General features: G+C 42.3%; 1 protein-coding gene across 2 annotated transcripts in view; it reads right to left on the bottom strand.

The window, feature by feature from the left end:
* Positions 1–23,805, bottom strand: part of LOC147020275 (spectrin beta chain, non-erythrocytic 1-like) — a 264,618-nt gene that overhangs the window by 23,395 nt on the left and 217,418 nt on the right. For both annotated transcript variants that reach the window (XM_085895518.1, XM_085895519.1), the window contains 4 exons: positions 23,589–23,783; positions 12,774–12,953; positions 3,903–4,147; positions 3,608–3,746 (listed from right to left, as the gene is read on the bottom strand). In XM_085895518.1, the coding sequence (XP_085751644.1) occupies positions 3,608–3,746; positions 3,903–4,147; positions 12,774–12,953; positions 23,589–23,783 (759 nt within the window). The remainder of the gene's footprint in view (positions 1–3,607; positions 3,747–3,902; positions 4,148–12,773; positions 12,954–23,588; positions 23,784–23,805) is intronic.

Here is a 23,805-nt window from a genome sequence, read left to right as displayed (position 1 = left end):
CAGACTCTACCCAGATCAAGTCGCCCATCCAAACTCAGAAGCCGGGCAAGCAGGAAATTGATTCGGGATGCCACTGTAAATCCAACAATGACTGAAAGATCTGCAAGGCTCCATGTCTGAGATGAGGGACAGTGTTCATCAATCAACCATATCCCGTTCCCTTCACAAAGTTGGCTTCTATGGACCAGTGGCAAGAAAGAAGCCAGTACTGAAAAAGACTCATCTAAAAGCTCATATGGAGTTTGTGAAAAAGCATCTTAATGATACTGCAGGAATGTCCAGAAACGTTTTATGGTCAGAGGAGACAAAAATTGGTGTTACATCTGGCACAAGCCAAACACTGCACATCACCTACACATCCATCAATCGGGCCCATACTCCGTACAGAGCATTGGTGCTGCTTAACCAGTCTGCTGGACTATTGGACACAACCCTGGATAGGTCGCCACTCCAACACAGTATACCAGCAAGCTGGTACTCATTTTGCCAACCTCAGGATTACAGGCAGAGTCAACCCCACCTGGTATTAATTCAACAGTTGAGCAGGATTTGAACTCGGGACCCTCAGATCCTAAGTCCACCACCCTAACTATTAAGCTAACACCAGGCATGCATCATCCAGTCAACACCATCCATACTGTCAAGTATGGTGGTGGCAGCTTTTCATCAGCAGGGACTGGCAAGTTTGTCAGGATTGAATGGACAATGGATGGTGCAAAGTACAGGAGAAACAATGATGAAAACATATCCACATTTCAGCAGGAGATCCACATTTCAGCTGGACAATGATCTGAAGCACAAAGCTAAAGCCACACTGGAGTGGCTGAATAATAAGAAAAAAACATTATTGAATGGCCCAGTGAAAGTCCTGACTTTAACCCAATTGAATATTTATGGCGAGACTTAAAGATTGCAGTCCATCGACATTCCCCATTAAACTTGGCTGAACTAGAGCAATTTTCACATGAGGAATGGGCAAAGACTTCAGCATTCACTGGGCAAAGCAGGTAGAGACCTACCCAAAAAAGACTCATCGCAGTTATTGCTGCAAAAGATGTTTCTGCCAAGGACTGCCGAAGGGGCTGAATACTTTTGCATCCAGTGAATTTTGATTTGTACATGTTTTTTGCAGGTATTTCTGATATGTAACATCCTTCAACTACAGCAGTATTTAGTTTGATATCCCCAGTTATGAATAAAAAAGTTCGTTTGGAAAAATTATTTCTACATTATTCGTAATTCATTGAAATGTGGCATTATTGGTCGTGGGTAAATACTTTTGCAGGCAACTGTATATCGGGCATGCCACACAGTCTGGCAGCCTGCCTTTGCTTGCCAATCTCTCTGCCTGAGGCATTAAGGCCACCTTCCTTCCTGGATCTTTGACTTCCTCCATTCATGCAGTCAAAGTGTTGCCATCAATGGAACCCTCTTCTCCCCTCCCCCAGAAGAGACTGGAGTTCTCCAAGGCATTGTTTTAGGCTTAGTCTTTCCTCATCTATGTTAATGACTTATTTGACGTTCTGCAAAATCCTCTCTTCCTTTTTGCAGATGACCCCACATCATGGTGGACAGTACTCCCATCCCTCTGCTGGACAGAGTGCATCTGCATATCTCTTTCTGCATCCATCTCTCTCTCTCTCTCTCTCTCTCTCTCTCTCTCTCTCTCTCTCTCTCTCTCTCTCTCTCTCTCTCTCTCTCTCTCTCTCTCTCTCTCTCTCTTTCTTGACCTTGTAATGATTGGACTCTGTACTGATAAATGAACCTCTTCACCAATCCTGGAAAAATCTCAGTCTTATCCTATCGCTTGGCAATGACTGTCAAAGAACCCTATTTATTTGCTTGGTTATCCAGTGGAAGAGGTTCAGTCCTTTGAACTTCTAGGCATCATCATCAGCCGTGACCTTTCCTGGGCTGACCAGATAGCAAATCTGGCCTCAAAAGCCTGCTGCAGTATGGGTATCCTCCGTTGATCCAAATCTTTCCTTAGAAAATCACAAGGCTTTTGTCCATAGCTCAATGGCATACTGCTCTCTGCTATTGGATTATGCCCCAGCATCACATCTGTCTCTCTTGGATGCTGTGGAATCTAAGGGTCTCAAAATAATTGCGATCTCCCATGATGAGGTGAAGTACATATATTATTTATCAAATGTTGTGTCATGGCAAAATAGGACTCGCTATATTTTATCATGACATATCTGTGCCTTCGACAAATGTGTAAATGCAATGAATGCCAGTGGCCATTGGATAAAACTACAGGTATGGAGTGAAGCTGCCTCAAGGTTCAGGGGACAGGAAAGAGTTTGGCGTAAGCCAATGTCAGCAGGCTGTTTTGTATGCAACAAAAGGTTGACAAAACCCAAGAGGTCATTATGTTGGTCAGTCTGTGCATACCTCTAAATTATAAAAGAATAAAGTCAACCTCACTCAAGCTTGGCCCAGGTAAGCCATATGCATAGCCCTTTAAATGGAGGTTGTATCTGAAACAGACTAAAACTAAAACAGAGCCCAAACTCAAAATCCTTGTTGATTATTTATTCTAACGATACATTTCAATAGCAAATGTTTTAGTTTAAACAAGATGGGTTATGATGGTTTGCCTGAATCCCAAGAAAAGATTGACAGTATGAAATATGCTGTAATTATCTATTGAAGATATATTTATCGATGTTTGAACTTTCTGCCACAAAACCATCATTTATAGATGTCAAAAAGCTGTTTATCCAAACATTAAATAATAGTCCATGTGGAAGGAAGGAACACACACATACATGGGTGAGTTAACTTTGAGCTCAACAGACAGTTATATTTAGCTGGTAATGGTACATCATGTAAAATGATGTGGATGTTGAGATACGTATGGCAGTCTACTGCCACCTTGACTTAAGAGGCAACACAAAAACAAAAGAAGGCTTCATAGATAAGCCTGGTGTTGCTTTAACAATTAAGGGGTCTGGCTTAAGATATTAAGGTCCTGAATTCAAGCCCCTGTCATGCTGTTAATTAACATCAGGTAGGTTGACTCAGCCTGTCATTCTTTGCCAAAAGGTGTACCAGCTCTGGGGAATAAGCCATTCAAGTATCCTGTGTTGGAGTGGAATAAGTCATTCACTAAGCCATTTAAGTCCTATGTTCCTCATGGTGTGAAAGGAATGGCATTTTCCTGGATAAACAACTGAAGGGCTGATAAACGACTAATGAACGACTGATAAACACTTTCCCAACTGCATGGATCATCAGCTGGGCACCGTTCTTCCTCGAGGTTTCGATCATTTCAGCCCAGAACCTCTCCAAGTGACGGATCCACATCAGTAAATTACCTACATCAGTAGATCTACAACCTTAATTGTGCCTCTAAAAGTTAGCAGACAGGTGTATTGATGTTTGCTACAGTGAAAATTAAGCAGTTTTTGTAAAATCATGCATGTCATTTAATGGTGTTGGTCATAGGTAAACCACAATATAAACCTCCATTTTTCAGACACAACTATAATCTTTGCTCTATTTTACCAGGATCATGATGTTTCTGATAGTTACTTGTATCCATTCTGAACATGCATAAGATCTGCATTTTGGTCTCAGGTGTTATGGCTGTCAGATTTACCTCTTCTGACGCATAATGCTTGCGCTCAAGAAGGATAGTTCCCAGCTCGATACAGGTTGAAAAGTTCTCGTTTCTCGTATCCATCTCAGCTTTTATCCCCTGGTGGCTATTCATAAGCAACTCAACTGATGACACATCCCTGTGCAGAATAAGGAATTCAACATCAACAATTTGGTTAAAAAATTAAACAGCCTTTATTTATAAGTGAAATTTGTTTTGTAAATGCACACATAACAGTACACAAACTTACAAATAATTTTTAAAATACAGTCATGCCTTACAGTTATACTCGTACCGAGGGCTTTCCTGGCCATCAATCTGTCGCATAATGCCCTCCATCCAGAGCATGAGATCACGGATCATACTGAAGAATCGCAACTTGTCTCCTGCATCAGCAAGGAGCACCCGTCGCACACGGCAGGCATCCAGCAGGGCCTCCCAAGCATTTACCACCTCACGTTCCCTTCGAATAATTTCCTCAGCTTTATCTCCGGCGTAGGCCATTTGAAGCCGGCCGGCTTCATTCTGCACTTGTTTTACCTGCATCAGTACACAAAGATTTTCTTGATTACAGATTTTTTTTTACCTTTGCAACACCATCACTGTTTGTGTGCAAACTCAGAATCGTATACAAAAATGATATAGTACAAAAGCCAATCAGATAATGTTTAACCTTTAACAAGAATGGCACTCAGTAGAGTGCATAGTCTCACCTCGCAACCTCAATTCTGAACAAAAATACCATCGTTAACTGAACATGCTACTATTATGGCCCAATGCTATTATGGCCCATATACCCATATCATCTATGCACCCTATTATGTCACATACATTGCCATTATCCTTTGCGTTATTCATTATTGATTGATTAAAAGGATATTTTTTTACAACCAGTTTTGTGCACATTAAGCCTAAATTTTGTCAATGAAGGTGAATTTAGAGAAAAAAATTTCAAACTATATTCCCCATGACATGTCAATCATATGTATGAAGTTTCACGTCGAACTGTTAAGTAGTTCGGGAGAAGAGGATTTTTTTTAATGTTTTTATTTTCACCAGATCACGTGACTGATGACATCACAAATTTAATCCTTCACTCATATCAGAGAGTAGATCAGATATATGAAGTTTCAGACTTTTCAGATAAGGATTTTGATCCAACTACATATGTCTGGAATACCACTTTGAAGATGACATCATCATTATCACCCTCTATACCCCCTCGGAGTTGATAACATATGCCAAGTTTCAAATTTTTTTGTTGAGCGGATTTCAGAGAAAAATATATCCAAATTTTTCTTTTTATCCAATATGGCTACCATACCATGTGACCTACTATGTCAAGGTTATCAAAAAATATATTCTTCATGGGGAGTCCCTATTATGTTTAAAGTTTTATAAGAACCGGACAAGCAGTTGCAGAAAAAACAATAAAAAGAGCAATCAATTGCAGACCCTCACCAGGACTTATTTTGTGTCGTGTTTGTGTAATTTTGTATGGTGTTTGTGTACTGGTGGGTTGCGTAATTAATAATACACATAATTAGAACTGCTACTTTATAAATGCTAGCAGTGATGACAAGGTACCAAGACGTCTCGCTTTGATACAACCCCGCTTTGATTGGACACCTGACCCTGACCCTGAGCCATGATGTTTTTTTTATTATTCTAATGAATTTAGAATGGGATTAAAATAAATTCAACTCAAATGAAATGGAAGACCAAATAGGTTCAGTCCTGCATTGAAGTAATCAGAATGAACCCAAACAAGAAAAAAACAAAGATGAAGTCATCAGGAGGAACTGGATGGGACTGCTACTCCTCTGCCCTCAAAACCATCCAGGCATAGCCAAATGAACCTTATTATAATAAATTAAAAAAGAACCCTAATTCAAAAATATTAAATACTTCTGGCTACCACACCATGTGTCTGAGCAGCTTGAAATTTAAAACATATATTCCCCATCACTACTAGATCATATTTTTGAAGTTTCACGTCGATTGATTACACAGTTCAAGAGAAAAAAAAATTCAAAGATTTTTGCTCAATCCAATATGGCTGCCAGACCATGTGACATCAATTATTTGTGAGTACCCTGGTATCCCCAAGGCTTGGGAATATTTGTGTGACGTTTCCCCTCAATCTGTCCAGCCCTTCTGGAGAAATTTTGTTTTTTATAGGTTTTACAGTAAATCAAAAATGGTTGCCAAATCATGTTACCTATGACATCATATGTGTGAACCTTTTGTTCCTCATGGATAGGCGATCATATTTGTAAAGTTTTGCCTTGATATGTTCAGCCATTTCCGAGAAGAAGATTTTTAAAGGTTTTCTTAAAAAACAACAACATGGCTACAAAGTCACATGACCGATGATGTCATCAGATTTCTTTTCTCTGGCCCATTTTATCCCTCAAAATTTTTCATGCTGATCAGATGTGGCGTTCTACATGTGCAATTATGACATCATAACGAAGGCACCTATGATGTCATTTAAAAAAAATCACACTTATTCCCCATGAGGAGTACTTGCCATGTGCCAAATTTCAATTTTTTCCTTGGTGGGGTTTCAGAAATACAGAGGTCCAAACTTTTTTCCATTTTTCCAACATGGCTGCCACACCACGTGACCTATGATGTCATAATTATTAATAAAACATTTTACATGAGTAGTTGCTCCGATGGTGAAAATGTGGTCTCAATATTGCAAGCGGTTGCGGAGAAAAACATGAGAGCTCTATGTGGACAAACAAACAGACAGACAGACAGACAAACAAACAAATGAAAAATCGTGCTTAGCACGACACTTGGCGAATTAGTTGACCTTTCGGTGTGGTGGTCCAAGCTGTAATGTCATGGAATGTGTGGTGTTTATTTGTTCGTACATTAATAAAATGACGCGACATCACAAATAACAATTATTAGGCGCGCGTTGTCATGGTAATGGCAGCAGAATGAAAATTTTCACAACTCATTTAAAGCCACCATGTGACATTCAACAACTTATCATCGGTGCTTGTTTCCTTCATTCTGATCGTAGAAAATACGTGAAAATACCTGGGAACATTGCTTTTCAACCAGCTTTACGATCCCGTTATCAGGTTTGAAATGTGTTGTAAAATAAAAATATGTATTTTATATGTGTGTTTTTCATGTTTTGGGTGACCCTGACCTTGACCTTGGGTCAATTTCGATCAAACTTTGTACACATGTTAATATTACATGCATAAATAGACAGTATAAGTTTCAATATAATAAGTGCAAAACTGTTTGAGAAATAGCCATGTGTAATTCACAAAATTACCCATTGGTTTATAATGGCCGATAATATAAAGTGATGCAGAATCCAGATCCTGATCTTGAACATCACCAAAAGTCACATATCTTTTTGCACTATGGATTTCTATCAGCTGTTAAAATTTCATCCAAATCGATTAAGAATTGTGACCTGTAGAACGAATAGAATTTTTTTTAAATCACACCAATAGCTAAAAACGTTGACGTCATACGCTTGCGAAAACTGTGCATAATTTGTATTAACATGCATTTTAAAACATTTAGATATTCCATTGAAGTTTGTTTTGGCGTCAACAGGAAGTCGCTACGACTTCCGGTTACTGAGTTATGTTCAAAAGCTTGTTTTCACCTTTTTTTGGTGTAACGTCGTGACGTTAAGTGCGATTATGACGTGATTCGATCCCAGACTATTTCAGCAAGATTGGTTATCACGTGTTAAAATTTGAGAACGATTGCTTCAGTCGTTTCGGCTGCACACGAGCGTAAATATTTTTTAAGATGACGTCAAGAGGCAAAACTTTGACGTCATACACTTGCGAAAACTATGCGTAAGTTGTCGTAAGATGCATTTAGTAATCATTTAGATATTTGAATGAAGTTTAATTTGGCGTCAACTGGAAGTCGCTACGACTTCCGGTCACTGAATTATGTCCAAAAATGTGTTTTCACGTTGTGCGACGTCACATCGTGACGTTTACAGAGATGCCAACTTTTGGAAATCAGAATTAGGGAGGATTTGCAACCGACACCAAATAATGTGCGCGAAGCGCACATCTCGAGCGCGGGGTGCTCGACCCTTACGGCGGGATCCAGGGCCCGCCTTAGGGCCCTGGAAGCTCTGGGGTTCTAGACGCTCTCTGGTGCCCTCTGAGCCCTATTTTGGAGCATTTAACATGTTAAGAATTCCCACTTTTTGAACAAAAAAAGGGGAAAATTGTGCACTTTTTAATGTTACATGTATGTTAATATTAGTAAGTTAGGGGACAATCAAAGATTAACAAAAAGCACAAAAGAAGCAATATTTTTCTTACCTTACTGGCTGGTACTACTGCTGCTTGCTTTTTTCATGGCAGCTTTGCTGAGTGACAGCTGTGTGGCTCTTTTAGCCCTTCTGATTATGTCTTTGCTGTATTCTCTCTGGTAGCAAGGGGTGCTATGAGCTAGTTTTTCAATTAAGAGAGCTTCCAGGGTTTTGACACTCAAATTGGGAAGAAATTCAGTTTGATTCTTCCGTACAAGACTGAGTGCCCGCTCACATGATGCGTTCGAATGAGGAATGACCAAGATTCCCTTCATCACTTTGCTCAAATTAGGATACTTCTTGGCACCAGTGCAGGGATCTGTGAGCTGTGAAATCCGATGCCACTGCTCATCCACTCTCACTGTCTCAGTAGCAATTGTAGCTATGGAGGCGTCTGCCTGGTCGTGAGCGAATTCACTCTCAAGACTGTCTATGTCACTATCACCGCCACTGAACAGACAGGGGAATTTCTTGATGAAAAACTCCACACAGTCAAACCCCACTTCTTGGTGTAGCTTAACATCCAGCACCTGAGCATGCTTGGCTAATTCATCATCTAGCGGCCAGGTTTTGAAGATGTAATTGCAGGCTTTCACATAATATGAGCGAACTGCACTGAAGAAACCTTGGATGTCTGACTCACTCAGAGTGAAGGTGGATTTCTTGAGACTCCTTTGTTCCCTTATATACAGTTTGGCATCGTTCCCAATCATGAGGTCCTCATCATTCTTCTGATGATTTCTGTCAGAGAAGGGTACATTTACCAGAGCAACCGATGACACCGATGGTTTCAAAAACCGTACGAAGATATCTTTCAGAAGACCATTCAATTCTCCGTGCAGGAGATGAATACAGGGTTCGTCTCTTTGGAGCAGAAGATTCCCCTTCTCAAAAAGCTTGTTAGCATATCGAAGGAAGAAACAATAGAGTTTTGTTTGTGGAGACAAGAACATCCTGTTGACACGTTTTTCTCTAGATTCCTGCACAGTGTTTGAGGAAGATGCGCTTTTAGTTGTAGAACTCGTGGTACACTTAGCCGCAGGGCGATCACACTTGCGTTTACTGCCAGCAGAAGAGGTCAGACTCGTAGTACCAGATCCAATTTTACGTTTGATGAGAGAGCTTGAGGTAGGTGCAGCCAAGGAAGAAGACCTCTGATTCGAAGGTTTTGCTGAGCTTCTATCAAGTGATTTGGCAAAAGCAGAACTTAACTTGGGTCCTTCTTTGCCTGTAGATGGGACTATCACAGTCTTTCTCGACTCTGAAGGGATCTGCTTTGTAGATGAACGTGATGAAGGGCCGGTGATGCTACCTGCTCTCAGCATTGGTTTTGGTGCTGTCCCTGCTGTCTTCTTCGCAGCAGATACTGCAGTGGTAGTGGTGAATGCTGCTCCACTAGTGCTTGATCCTGCAGTGCCAGTACTGGCAGTAGATACAGTGCCGTCCTTCTTGCTTGTTGTTAGAGTCTTGGCTACAGTTGGTTGCATTTTTCTTCGTACTTCTTCTTTGAAGAAGAGGCGAAGTGGCTCCCACTGTTCAATCAGCCTGTCTAGGCACTGACCAAGGGACAGCCACCTTGTTGCGACATGCTTCAGAATCTTGTGTGTCGGGGCATCACAGAGTTCTTGCAGTGCTTTCACTCCTTTGACGCGTTTACTACTTTTGTCCAAGTAGTAGTAAATATCGATGAGAAAGTCATCTAATTCAATGGGTAAGGCCTGAGCCGCCTTCTTGGCCGTATTGTGCATCATATGGCAAGGGCATCCCATGATGTAGCACTCTGGATTTTGTTTGTGGATATAAGCAGCGACTCCTTTGTGCTTGCCCACCATGACAGAGGCATTATCAGCACAAAAGGAAACACAATTTCCCCACGGAATTTTCCTGTCACTGAACTCATGATCAAGCAGTTTGAAAATGTTTTCTCCAGTGGAATCTTGTTTGCACGCAGGCAAACTTAGCAAACCTTGCTTCACAATCCCAGCACTGTTGTCATAGTATGAAATCAGGACAGGATATAGCTGGGCCTCACCACTGTCATTGCTACCGTCTGTAGCTAGGCTAAATGGAGCTAGTCTAGCAATATCGGCAATAGATGAAGCAGTAACATTTGACAACTCACCAATTATTGCTGAAGTTTTTGTTCTTGCACATCCATACTTTGAAGCAACTTTTGAATCTGGAAACATCTTTTGAAATAGAGGTCCAGCATGATCTGAGACTGATATGGGCAAGTTATGTTCCACAATAAATCCACTAAAGAGAAGTTCCGCTCGGGTAACATCCTCTTCCTTGCTTGTCCCTTGTTTGGTGAAATAATTCAGAAGTGTACCGGTACTCGTGCTCGAAGATCTCTCCTTTGCAATGTCTGTGTGCCGTTTGCTTCCAACGTGCTTCCAAATATCATCGCGACCTCCGTGCTCAACTGAAATATCAACGCTGCATACTGTACAATACGCATGATGAATTCCTCTTTCAGACTTTTGAATACACGGGTATTGGAGACTGTATTCGGTCTTGTACTTCTGAGACCATTTCTTGGTCTTCGTAAGCTTCTTTTCTGCCATTTCGTAATCAACATCGAGGGCTTGAAGCATCGGTAACTTCGAAGTCGATGTTCCACAGCTGCAGCGCGACTCGTAGAACTCTAGCGGCTGTTAAACACCGCACGGTGGTCGCGACCGCTGGGCTGGTACGGGGCCCAGCTGCATGCAGTGAGCGTATCGCATGCATATACACTGTGCATACATACCGCATGCACTGTATTGCACACATACCGCATTCACTAAATCTCAGTGCATGATCGCATAAGCGAGATCCAGACCCAATGTTTCGCTGCTCCTCATTTGAATTTGCAATTTTTTACGTACAATTTGGTAGCAGCGAACGTTATGGAGTTACCACATGCTATACGTAGCAGACGATGCTTTTCATTCAATTCTCATACTAGTACATTCTGATTAGTGAACAGTGCAAAAATATCAAAATTTCGGGAGGATAAGGATAGTGATCGTAAGGGCGGGAGTTTGGGTGAATTTTCGGAAGCCTCCCGATGAAATCGGGAGGGTTGGCATCTGTGCGTTTAGTCCGATTAAGACGGGGTTTGGACGCGGACCGTCTCAGGTGGATTGCCTATCAGGTGTAAAAATTTAACAACGACTGGTTCAGCCGTTTGGGCTGTAGACGACCAGACGAACAAACAAACCAACAAACGGAACAGACCAACATACTTGACAAAATCGAAGATTTCGCCAAGTAACAAACGGACCCAAATGCAATGCCCTCTCCTCCGGTGAGGGTAAATATTTTTAAAGCAAAATATATCGACGCAGACAAACACACACACCTCATTTTTTTCACACACAACTGTTCCTCACAACTCTATCACACACAAAAAATAAATAAATAAAAATAAAAAACAAACACGTACACATACATGCAAACAAACACACACACACACACACACACACACACACACACACACACACACACACGAAAAGCAATCGTCACAACCCCTTCAGGATGAGACTACTAAGTTAGAGGAAGGCATATCAAAATGTAATTGAGGAAACTAAAGTGAGGAATGTGGTTTTACTTTATATTTTGTGGCTGCATTGGTATGGGAAAATCACACCACCCTCTCCTGTTATCAGGATGCTTCAGAGTTTGCTTGTTTGTCTTTTATATCCTTCATATAGGTTCACCAATGATAGCAATTTTCTGAAGTAGAATTAATATTAAAATGCAGCTCATGAGCTGCATCTTCTTATGTTACACACACACACACACACACACACACACACACACACACACACACACACACACACACACACACACACACACACACACACACACACACACACACACACACACACACACATACACATACACACACACACACACAAACTCATCCATATAAACAGGGATAAAACAAACAAACACACACACAAACATACAAAAACAAACAAACACACACACTTTCCCAACTGCATGGATCATCAGCTGGGCACCGTTCTTCCTTGAGGTTTCGATCCTTTCAGCCTAGAACCTCTCCAAGTGACAGATCCACATCAGTAAATTACCTACATCAGCAGATCTACAACCTCAGTTGTGTCCATGCAGTCAGTCCACCCATACATTTTTTTATAAATACACAAAGAAAGATCAAATAAATACATAAGAAACATATAAATATCGAAGAAACAGTACAATGGATTTTACACACACACACACACACACACACACACACACACACACACACACACACACACACACACACACACACACACACACACACACACAGCCACAGCTTGATGGGGGAAGTTCCATCACTTCTCGGGATACTCAGGGTACCAGCGACATCATAACAATGGCACCATTTTTCTCACCACACTCAGTGTACTGGTGTGTTATGTAATGTGTGAACCTTTTGTTCCTCAAACTCTGCTCTGCTCCTGGACTCTAAAGGAATTTCCTCCTCCTCATGGATGCCAACAGATGGCGACTGTCCATGCTCTATCCTTTTAGATGCTGAACCTCAAACAAGCAGCATGTACCATTTTTAAAGTCTTTGGTATGACCCAGCCGGGGCTTGACTACCGACCTCCCAGACTATGAGCAGATACTCTAACCATAACACCACCTCTCTACTCTACTTTGCAAAACTTTATCTTTACAAACCCTGCCATCACTTTTCTCCTGTAGAAGAAAAAAACTTCCTCAATTGCTTTTCTTCACAAAGAGCCCTCAACAAGATTGCAAAAGATGTATCATTCAATGGAAGAAAATATGCTCCAGTGTACCATACATAAAGCTGAAGAGTAATCAACAGTTAAATTAAGCTCGTACTTGTGAATCCAGCATCTGGATATCATCTTCAAATGTACTGTGGACCCTCTGCAGGCTTTCCACTGAGTATTGGTTTCGTCCCAGATCATCCGGTAACTGTTGTGTCTTCTCCAGCAAACGGCTGAGCACCTCACGTCCATGTTGGAAAAAGCTGTGAAGCTCAAACGAGGCCGCGAGTACCTGGGAAAGGCAAAAACAATGCCAACCAAGCTCATTGTTCTGAACAATGCAAATCAAGGATCATGAAGACATTCAGGGCTGTGAGGTTTCTTTGGTGAGTTGTACAGTTTTGCCATGTGGGTTTCATTCAAACAACAGGAAATATGACACAATTTCTGTGTTTATGTCCATCTAAGTTGTGCATAAATATTTTGAAAGCAATCTCAGCATCATGGAGGAGCTTGAACATAAATCACTTGCAGGAAAAATATGGAAATATCTACATTGTATCTGAGATTTGAACTTGGGATCCCATTATCATGAGTCAGCGATGTACTCAGATGGAAAGGCCAAACAATCCACCTCAAAAAGGACTTCAAAATTACACATTAATTTGTTCAATGTGGAAAATAATGCAAGACAGTTATCAGCATACTCCACAATAACAATGTATTTTACAACTGCATGGTTAACGAGAACAGCAATCTGTTTGCAAAACATGAAGGCATATTCATTAAATCTCATTTCATTCTCTGTTACTGTCAGAAATGGAGCCAATCTCTGTAATTAAGTGAAGTCAGACTCCGTAAGATATGTGGATAAAAGTTGAAAAATAAACAAGATAAGAGTACAAAAACAACTTACCTCTCGACAAGATACTTACCGATAAACCAAACATTTATAAGTGCAAAAACAAGATATCTATCGATATAGCGATAAACAAGATACTTACCAATAAACAATATTGCAAAAACAAGATACTTATCTATATATCGATAAACAAGATACCAATAAACAATATTGCAAAACAAGATACTTATGACATTTGACTGCAAAAACAAGATACCTATAAAAAAGATATTTACCACAAAATAAGATTGTAAAAACAAGATACTTACCTATAAACAATATTACAAAAACAAGATATATATATATATATATATATATATATATATATATATATATATATATATATATATGACATATGACTGCAAAATAAGATATTTACCTCAAAATAATATTGCAAAAACAAGATACTTATCTTGTGAAAGTCAACATCTCTCTGGCTATTTTCAGATCACTGCCTCAGTCTGGCAGTTCACTCAGGCAGGTTTGCAGGGACTGCAAGCAGCCATCTCTCTTCACGACTGGTTTCCCATATCTCTTCACGACTGGTTTCCCATATCGACTGCCCCTGATACTAACTCAGCCAAGGAATTCTTCCACAGAAATTGACTTACTCTCTCTTCTGTACAGATTCATTCCATCTCATCTTCAGTTATCCTACTCTTCTTAACATTGAATCCTGTGGTAAGGCAGTTGCTCTGAAACAACTAGCCTTCTCTTTCTGGAAGGCTAATCTGATCGAAGGCAATCTCAACTCATTCCAAAAAGTGCGCAACAGTTGTGTGTCCGCTCTCAGGAAAGCCAGAAAACAACATCTGTCCAACCTCAAAATTGAACGTTCAAACTTGTCTCTCTCCTATAAAACCTGGTGCCACCTTGTGAAGTCCGTCTGTGGTATATGCTCCCCTTCCATCCCTTCCCTCTCTTCAAGTGGCACCACAGCCGACTCTGCTCGTGGGAAGGTGGAATGCGTCAATTCTGTGTTTGCTTCCAAATGTTGTGTCCCTAACCCCTCCACTCCCGATACCTACTTTACCCAGTCGTACCCAACTCATCCAGGAATCCATGTCTTTTGCACCTGAGAAGGTGGAGAGGTTTCTGGAAGCACGAATGACTGATTCTACAACTGGACCGTATGGCATCAGCTGTGCTGCTCTTGCACATTCTCTTTCTGCTTTTTTCACCCTATCATTTGCCCTCGGTCATATTCCATATATGTGGAAATCAGCCAACATCATTGCATTACATAAAAAGGTGAAAAAAGGGATCACCTTAACTACAGACCGATTAGCTCACTTCCAATGATCAGCAAGGTCAAGTTATCCATCATCACAGTTAACATGAAATCCTTTCTTTTCTCCAACAACTCATCTCATATCATCAACTCAGATTCAGACCAGGTCACTCTACCTTGGACATGCTGCTCCTGCTCTCCCAGATGTGGATGGAGGCCTTCAATGTCAGGCATGAGATCAGGGCAATCTCTCTGGACATGTCTTGTGCTTTTAATACAGGCCGACATCCTGCTTCTCCCCAAACTGTCTTCCTATGCCCTATGGCATCCAAGGACAACTCCACACATGGCTTACTAACTTCATTTACTCAAGTAGCCAATGTGTGGCTCTCAACAGAATCATTTCATCTCCTCTCCCTGTCAAGGCTTAAGTACTCCAAGACAGTGATCTGGGCTCAGTCCTATTCCTGATCTTCATCAATGATCTCTCTGACTCTCTGGAAAATCCTCAATATCTATTTGCTAATGATTCCACCCTCTGCCATGATATCCTTCATCTTCCAAACAGGCAGGCTCCAGCCTGTTCCCTCTCTTCAGACCTTGAATAAAAATCACAAGCTGGTCAAACACTTGGAATATGTCTCTCAATCCCTACAAATCTATCTCTATCTCTATCTCTATCTCTATCTATATCTATATCTATATCTATATCTATCTCTATCTCTATCTCTATCTCTATCTCTATCTCTATCTCTATCTCTATCTCTATCTCTATCTCTATCTCTCTCTCTCTCTCTCTCTCTCTCTCTCTCTCTCTCTCTCTCTCTCTCTCTCTCTCTCTCTCTCTCTCTCTCTCTCTCCAAAATGACTCTCTGGCAAGCCCTCTCATAGTTATTAACAATCCTCTTGAGGAAGTTCAGTTATTCAAACTCTTCGGCTAGGTCTCACTACCACCATAATCTTTCTTGGACAAACCGCATACAAAAGATGGTCTCCAAAGTCAGTCGCTGACTGGACGTCCTGCATCAAACAAAGTCCCTTCCTTGGCACACCTGAACACCGATCCACCTACAAGGCCTTCATCTGCAGTTGGATGGAGTTCTGCTCTCCTCACTGGGCTGGCTCTACAGCCTCACACCTTGACGCCATGGAAAGCAAGGTTTTCAAGACTATTGGAATCTCCTGTGATGAAGTGGCGTCTCAGGGTTTATCACTTTCCCATCTCTGACAGGTTAGTGGTCTCTGTCTTCTACAGTCTCCTTTCTAGTCTTCCACCCTCTGCTCCTTCTGTGCTTTGTCCCTGCTTCACCCCCCTCCCCCCACGAAACTGCAGGACACACGCGGTACACCATCAACCCCCTTCTGGTGAAACTATCTAAACCCAGAATCAATGCTCACCTCTATTCATTAGTTCTTTTTTTCCTGCCTGTGGAACCAACTTCCATATTCTCTTCAATCCCACTCTTCCCTCCAGGTCTTCCAAACTGCTGTTCACCACCATCTCAGATCATCCGCCATCCAAAACCATATTTTCTACCCTCATTAACTCTCCTCCCCACCCCAAAGCCCACCTCTTCCAAATTTCAAATTTTCCTTCCTGAGAGTTTGCCTCTCTATCTATCTTGTCCACCCCATGTGTCCTCCCCTTCTCCTCATTCTTCCCCACATCCATTATTTATCCATGTCTCCCTCCGTTTTGTCCTTCAACCCTGCTGTTCGTGTTTCCCCCCTCCCTCTACAATTCTAATTGTTCTGTTGTGTTCTGATCCATTCAGTGTTTTAGCTCTCCCACAAGTCTTGACTCTGTTACAAAATTCCAAAAAACTATACCCAACATGGTTGATTTCTCGAGGGATTAAGGGGGTTGTAGGATGAGACTGGTGTTAGCGCAGTGGTTAGGGCAGTGGCTTGGGATCCAAAAGGTCCTGAGTTCAAGCCCCGTTGGGCCACTGAATTAATACACCAGGGGATTGACTCAGATGTCATCCTTCCGAGGTCGGCGAAGTGAGTACCAGTGTACTGGGCCGGTGTATACACCGGTTAAAATAGGTGTACCATATCCCTGTCTCGTAAGAGGCGACCAGGGTTACGTCAGGAAGGGCATCTGGCGTAAAACAAGTGCCAAATCACTATGCGGATCATACGGATGATCCGCTGTGGCGACCCCTAACGGGAGCAGCCGAAAGAAGAAGAAGAAGATTTAGCGGGTTGTAGGGTGGGGAATAGTTAAACACCGACAGCACATTCACCTTTTAACGAAACCCTCCCGCAGATATCACAATCACTTCACAAATGTACATTTACCGAACCATTCTTTCCAGTCCAGTCAATGTCCAGGTATTCATCCATCCCAAATGCTTCCATGTACCTGTCTAATTCCAGTTTATTGTGAGTATAGTTTATTGTTACCTCATCTTATGCAATCTTTATCAAAAAAGAATAATAATAATAATAATAATAATAATAATAATAAAAACAGTCTCATATAATGCTTTATCTTCCTCTTTCACACGTGTGGTTCTCATTACTGTATCATAATTCACTACTCTTTTTCTATTTCGACAGACTGCTCTCAATTCGACCTTTCCTTCATATCTTGTCTCAAAAGTCCAACTGTTACAACGTTTCTTCTCTCCATTCTCTTAATTCGCCTTTATTGCATCCCTCAATAAATGCCTTTAGTCACATTTGTGAACTGTAAATTAAGAAAAAACCCAGTCTGCAATGCATGTTTGATTTCGATCAATCATCCTTTTTTCCAATGTGCCAATTCACCCCTCTCACTCCTCCCTCTCAAATCACCCATCACACTCTGACCCTTCCAAGCTTCCCTCTCACATTTCTCAAAAACTCCCCACTCACCTTTCCTCCTGAACTCTCCCCACTCAACCTTCTCCCTCCATTCACCCCCCCCCTCACTCACACTTCTCAAGTCCCCCCCTCACATCCACAAAGTTTCCTCCTTCCCCTGCCTTCTCACCTCCATCTCATCACTCCACCTCCTCAAATCTTCAACTGCCTTCTGCCCCCTCTCTTACTACTCCCCACTGTACCTCAACACAGCACCACAGAGCCTTTTCTCCTCCTCATCCGGTCCCCTCCCCAAGATCTTCTGCAATCCCCCACACTCTTTCAACAACTCTTCTTACCTCTCACCCCCTCTTCCCTTGCCAACCCTCCCCCTCCCCTCCCCTGCACCCAAAGCCTCCTCCCCACCCTCTTCATTAACAGTGTGGACCTCAAATATCCACGGCCTTCGCTCAAACCTGACAGATCTTTCCCTACATGTGCCACTGACAAACCAGACATAATCCGCCTAACAGAAACTTTCTTCCCTCAAGACGTCTCTGACTCCCAAATATCTCGCCCTGGTTACTCCCTCCTCCAGGTTGACAGACCTGAGCCTCGTCCTGGTGGCAGAGTTGCTCTCTTCATCAAAAACTTCATTCCTCACTCACCATGCTCTGCCCTCACTACTCCACATACCCAGAAATACCTCTGGCTACAGCTTCCCCTCCATTCCCACCTCATGTTTATATGTGTGCTTTACCGTCCACCAAACAGTGATGACTCCATTTACACCTCACTATCTGAAAACATGAAGCAACTTCTATCTTCTCATCCCAACTGTCTCTTCCTCAAATGTGGTGACTTCAAATGCCATCTTGCCAGTTGACTGAGTGTGGCTACCTCCCTCACCTGTCATGGCACTTCAACAAAAGATTTCTGCGACTCATTGTTACTGACACAATTGGTCGATTTCCCAACCCGGATCCCAACTGGGTTATCCATCATCACTTCCTCAATTGCTTTTCTTCACAAAGAACTTCGTACAAAAAAAAACAGCTTCGTACAAAAAATTCACAGTACTGTACATGAAAATGGTACTCCATCTCTTCTGGATCTGATTATAACAAATTTCCCTGAAAATAACTGCTGTTCTTCCTGCACATCAATCGGTTCTTCTGACCACGTGTTTGTCAAAGTAGAAATCTCTCTGGCTATTAATAAAGAACCACCTCAGCGCCGTCGAGTCTCGCATTTCACTCGCCATTTCACTGGCAGGGTCTCCAAGCAGCCATAAAATTTATAGACGGGTCTCCCATCGCGACTTTCTCCAACATTAACTCGTCCTGGGAATTCTTTCAAAGAAACTTTCTCTCTCTCCTGAACAGATTTATCCCCTCTCGTCTTCCGCTATCCTACCCTTCCTCCCGCCCATGGTTCAATGAGGCTTGTGGTGAGGCAGTTGTCCTGAAACAGCTTGGTTTTGCCTCATGGAAAGCAAACCAACAGAGGGTAATCTCAGTTCCTTCCATAAAGCTCGGAACAAGTGTGTGTCTTCCCTGAGGAGAGCCATAAAAACAACATCTTTCTAATCTCAAATCTGAACTCTGAAAATTCTGTCCCTCCTCCAAATCCTGGTGGCATCTAATCAAATCTGTTTGTGGTGTATGTTCCCCCTCCATCCCCTCCCTTGCTTCAAATGGCCGCACTGCTGACACCGTACATGAAAAGGCTGAATGCCTAAACTCAGTGTTTGCATCTAAATCTTGCGTCCGAAACCCATCGCTTTCTGTACCCACCTTACTCAGTCACACCCAACTCTCCCTGGACTCTGTGTCCCTTTCTTCTGCAAAGTGGAGAGCTTGCTGTTAAACCTTGACTTAGATTCTGCAACCAGTCCAGACGGCTTTGCCCACGTGTCCTAAAAACCTGCTCCTCTGCTCTTGCTCACCCTCTCTCTATTCTATTCACCCTCTCATTTGCTCAAGGTCACCTGCCATCTGCTTGGAAATCACCGAACATTAACGCTATGCATAAAAAGGTGCAAAAACAGATCCCTGCAACTGCAGACCAATGAAACTTCTTCCAATCATCAGCAAGGTTGTGGAATCCATCATCGCTTCAGACATTAAATCCTTCCTCTTCTCCAATGGCTTGATTTCCGATCATCAATTTAGTTACAGACCGGGCCATTCTACCCTGGATATGCTGCTTCTGCTCTCCCAAAAATGGATGGAGGTACTCAATGCCAGACATGAAATCAGAGCAATATCCCTTGACATATTGTGTGCTTTTGACAGGGTCTGGTACCCTGCCATGCTCACCAAACTCTCTTCCTATGGTATCCAAGGTCATCTCCCACTCATAGCTCGCAGACGTCCTCTCCTGTCGCAGACAACGTGTGGCCCGAAATGGAGTTCTCTCATCCTCTCTTCCTCTCCAGGCTGGAGTTCCTCAAGGCAGCGTTCTGGGCCGTGTTCCTTTTCTGGTTTTCATCAATGATCTCTCCCACTCTCTGGAAAATCCTCTATATCTCTTTGCTGATGACTCCACCCTCTGCCATACCATCTGTCACCCTTCAGACTGGCAAGCAGCAGCTTCTTCGCTCTCTGCAGATCTGGATAAAATCACAAACTGGTCCAAGACGTGGAACATGTCCTTCAATCCTGACAAATCTCACACTCTCACTATGTCTCTCTGAAAGGACTTTTTGGAACCCCCCCCCCCATCCACATTCTCAACAATCCTCTGGAAGAAGTCCTCTCCTTAAAGCTTCTGGGTCTCACTATCTGCTCTGATCTTTCCTGGGAAAGCCACATTTCCAACCTGGCCTCCAAAGCCAGTCGCCAAATGGCAATCCTCCGTTGTGCAAAGTCCTTCCTCGGCCCACCTGAGCTCCTGACCACATACAAAGCTTTTGTCTGAAGCCTGAAGAGTACCGCTCTCCCCTCTGGGCTGGTGCTCCCGTCTCTCACCTTTCTCGGCTTCACGCTGTGGAAACCAAGGCATGTAGGATTATTTGTATCTCCCGTAATGAGGCTAAGTCTTTGGGCCTCTCACCCTCTCACTGCAGGGAGATCGGTGGTCCTTCTGTCTTCTACCGTCTCCTCTCCGGTCTCGCCCACCCCCCTGCTCTGTCTGCAATATGTAACCCCCCATATTTCCGCAGGGTGCTCAAGGTCCGCCAGCAACCCCCTTCTGGTAAAACTACCAAAATCACGAATCACTGCTCACCTTCACTCTTTTGGTTCACGAAAAAATAAGTGACCACTATATTCGTTATTGGTGTCTGTCTGTCTGTTTGTCTGTCCCGAGCATAGCTCTGTGGGTTTTGATCCAATCCTGATAAAATTTTGGTGGGAAGTTTATATCATGATTTAGTTGTGTTTTCCTGAGAATGGGCGTGGTGCGCCCAATATGGGCGGAGCCACGCCGAAAAAACCTGTGTTTTTAGGGGTAGCCAATTTCAATTTACATTTTCTCCTAGGGGGTTTGTCGAATCTGACAGGCGTTTCAGTGTTTGGTTAGCCCAATGGCACCTGCATAGCGCCACCGAGCTCGATTTTTCATTTTCATCCCAACATCAAGGTCACAAGGTCACGAACTGAGAAAATTGCGAATTTTGACATAAAAATCCATCTTCTCCGAGGGGGTTTGTCAAATCTGGAAAGGGATTCGGTATTTCATAGCCCAATGGCACCTGCATAGCCCCACGCAGCTCAATTTTTCATTTTCGTCCCAGGGTCAAGGTCACAAGGTCACGAACTTAGAAAATTGCGAATTTTGACATAAAAATCCATCTTATCCGAGGGGGTTTGTCGAATCTGGCAGGGGTTTCGGTATTTTGTTAGCCCAATGGCACCTGCATAGCCCCACGGAGCTCGATTTTTCATTCTCGTCCCAAGGTCAAGGTCACAAGGTCACGAACTTAGAAAATTGCGAATTTTGACATAAAAATCCATCTTATCCGAGGGGGGTTGTCGAATCTGGCAGGGATTTTGGTATTTGGTCATCCCAATGGCACCTGCATAGCCCCACGGAGCTCGATTTTTCATTTTAGTCACAAGGTCACAAACTTAGAAAATTGTGAATTTTGACATAAAAATCATATGACCGCCCAAACTTTGAGAGCTTGGATGACAATATTTTTTATGCATAATCTTGAGGTCATTCCCCACCTAAAGTCTTGAAACCATTTTGCTCTATCTCGAACATCTTGCCCATGGCGCCCCCTTCAAGTTTGTTTTTACGCTGATTTCATCAAAGTCTGGTTAATCCGAGGAGTGCGAAATGCCATAGAGCCTATATGATGTTATATTGTTCCTGGAATGTTCCAGAGGAAATTTTGCACCAAAGGTCATAATCCTTGACCTTGGACCTTTAAAGTTCACAAAGGTCAAATTTTCAAAGTTGTGGGAATCGAACCGGGTTTTCAACCTTCTTCGACGAACTAACTCCAATAAGCTATAGCACGTATTCTGTTTCCTTATTTTATTGTTCACAACATTGTTTTGTGACCTTTAAAGGTTATACAAAGGTCAAATTTTGAAAGTTGTTGAACGAAACCGGGTTTTCGACATTTTGCAGCTAATAACCTGTCACTCGTACCACATCATATTGATCATTTTTATAACTTTGTCAAAAATTATCACATTGTCTCATCCTTGACTTCTGAAACAATCTACATCGTCAAATACCGCTCGTGAACCATTGTCGTCTTCAGACTTGTCATTCCTCTTTTTTCCCGCCCTTGGAATAAACTTCCACACTGTATTCAATCCAATTCTTCCCTCTGGGCCTTCAAAACAGCTGTTCACCACCACCTCTTATCTTCCCCCATCCAAATCCTCGATCGTTTCTACCCCCGTTAATCCACCCCAAACCCACCTCCATCAAATTCACTACTTTCCTTCCTATAAGTCCCTGTGGTGTCCATCTTGTATACTCCATGTTCCCCACCCCATCCCTCTCCCTTCCACAGATCTCATAATGTCTCTGTTCCCCACTGTTTTGTCCTTCCTTCTCCCACCCCTCTTGGCTCATGTCCCCCCCCCCCCCATGTTGTGCATTGTGTGTTAGCTCTCATACGAACCTCGACAATGTATCCACAAAAAAAATAGTACTTCCTTCGTACAAAATTGTTTTTAATGCACCTCGTTTGTCTACAAGCATGAAAAAAAATGCTTAATAATGACACAAGAAAGCCATGAAAATAGATGACTCACTCAATTGCATAAAAATTTACATGTGTGAAGGAGAGATTAAAAAATATATCAGCATTGGACAAGTAGTGCATTTTTCCTATTTTCACAGAAGAACACCGTGAAAACTTGGATTTTTTATATTTTATTAAAAGGTGGGCTGCATAATTTTTTTAAGAATGTAGAGTTGGCCTGCATCAATGAAATAATATGAAAAATGAATTTTCTCAACAAACTGTTGAGAGATTTATACTAAATGCTGTGAGAAGGAAGGTGAAGCCACATTTCAGGCATGATCCCTTTTTCAAAGCAAGAGAGGGCATCTTTTGTTCAGATTTCAACCATAAATCTGTTCAAGGGCGATGGCTTTCTGTGTCTATTAAGATGGCAGTAGCACCACTTCCGGTGACTGTTACTTATATTTCCACAAACGAGCAGTCCATTACATTAAGCTCAGTGTGGTGTCAACCCAGGATATTAAATGCAATGCAGAATGCAGATAGATGATTCCTGAATTCCCTTTCAGATTCTGGCCATGTGGCCCTTGTTCCAAACAAGTGGGCTTGTGCTGATGCCAAAATATATTTTTAGGCTTTGAAGCAAAGAACAAAAGCTAATGACAAGGCAAAAAAATCATGATCAAGAGCATCATGTTTTCAAGGTGGAATCCTCACGAAGGTTTATTGGATGTTGAGTTGTCAGATTAGAGTGTGGGGATGAATTAATATAAATGTCATTGCAAGCACTTAAAAAAAAACACGATCAATAATCTTATTGTTGAACAGCGATTTGTCTCGTGATACACACCTGTGTGCGAGTCTCGATAAGTTCCAGGAGCTCTGCCCAAGCATCATTGAGGCCGTCCTTCCACTCAGCAATAGTGGCAGCATCTGGATGCTCTGCTGCAATCATTTCATCCACCATAGCATTTACAGCTGTCACGCGCTCCTGACCGACGGCCACTGTGTCTCGGGCAAAGACTCTGAAACGGTCTTGCAGCATCTACATGAGGGAGGGACCCAAG

This window comes from Eptatretus burgeri, chromosome 9, assembly GCF_056783735.1.
Source record: "Eptatretus burgeri isolate ZD-2024b chromosome 9, Ebu_testis_v1, whole genome shotgun sequence".
Lineage (NCBI taxonomy): Eukaryota > Metazoa > Chordata > Myxini > Myxiniformes > Myxinidae > Eptatretus > Eptatretus burgeri.
The sequence above is the reverse complement of the archived record's forward strand: the minus strand, read 5'-3'. Positions and strand labels throughout refer to the sequence as shown.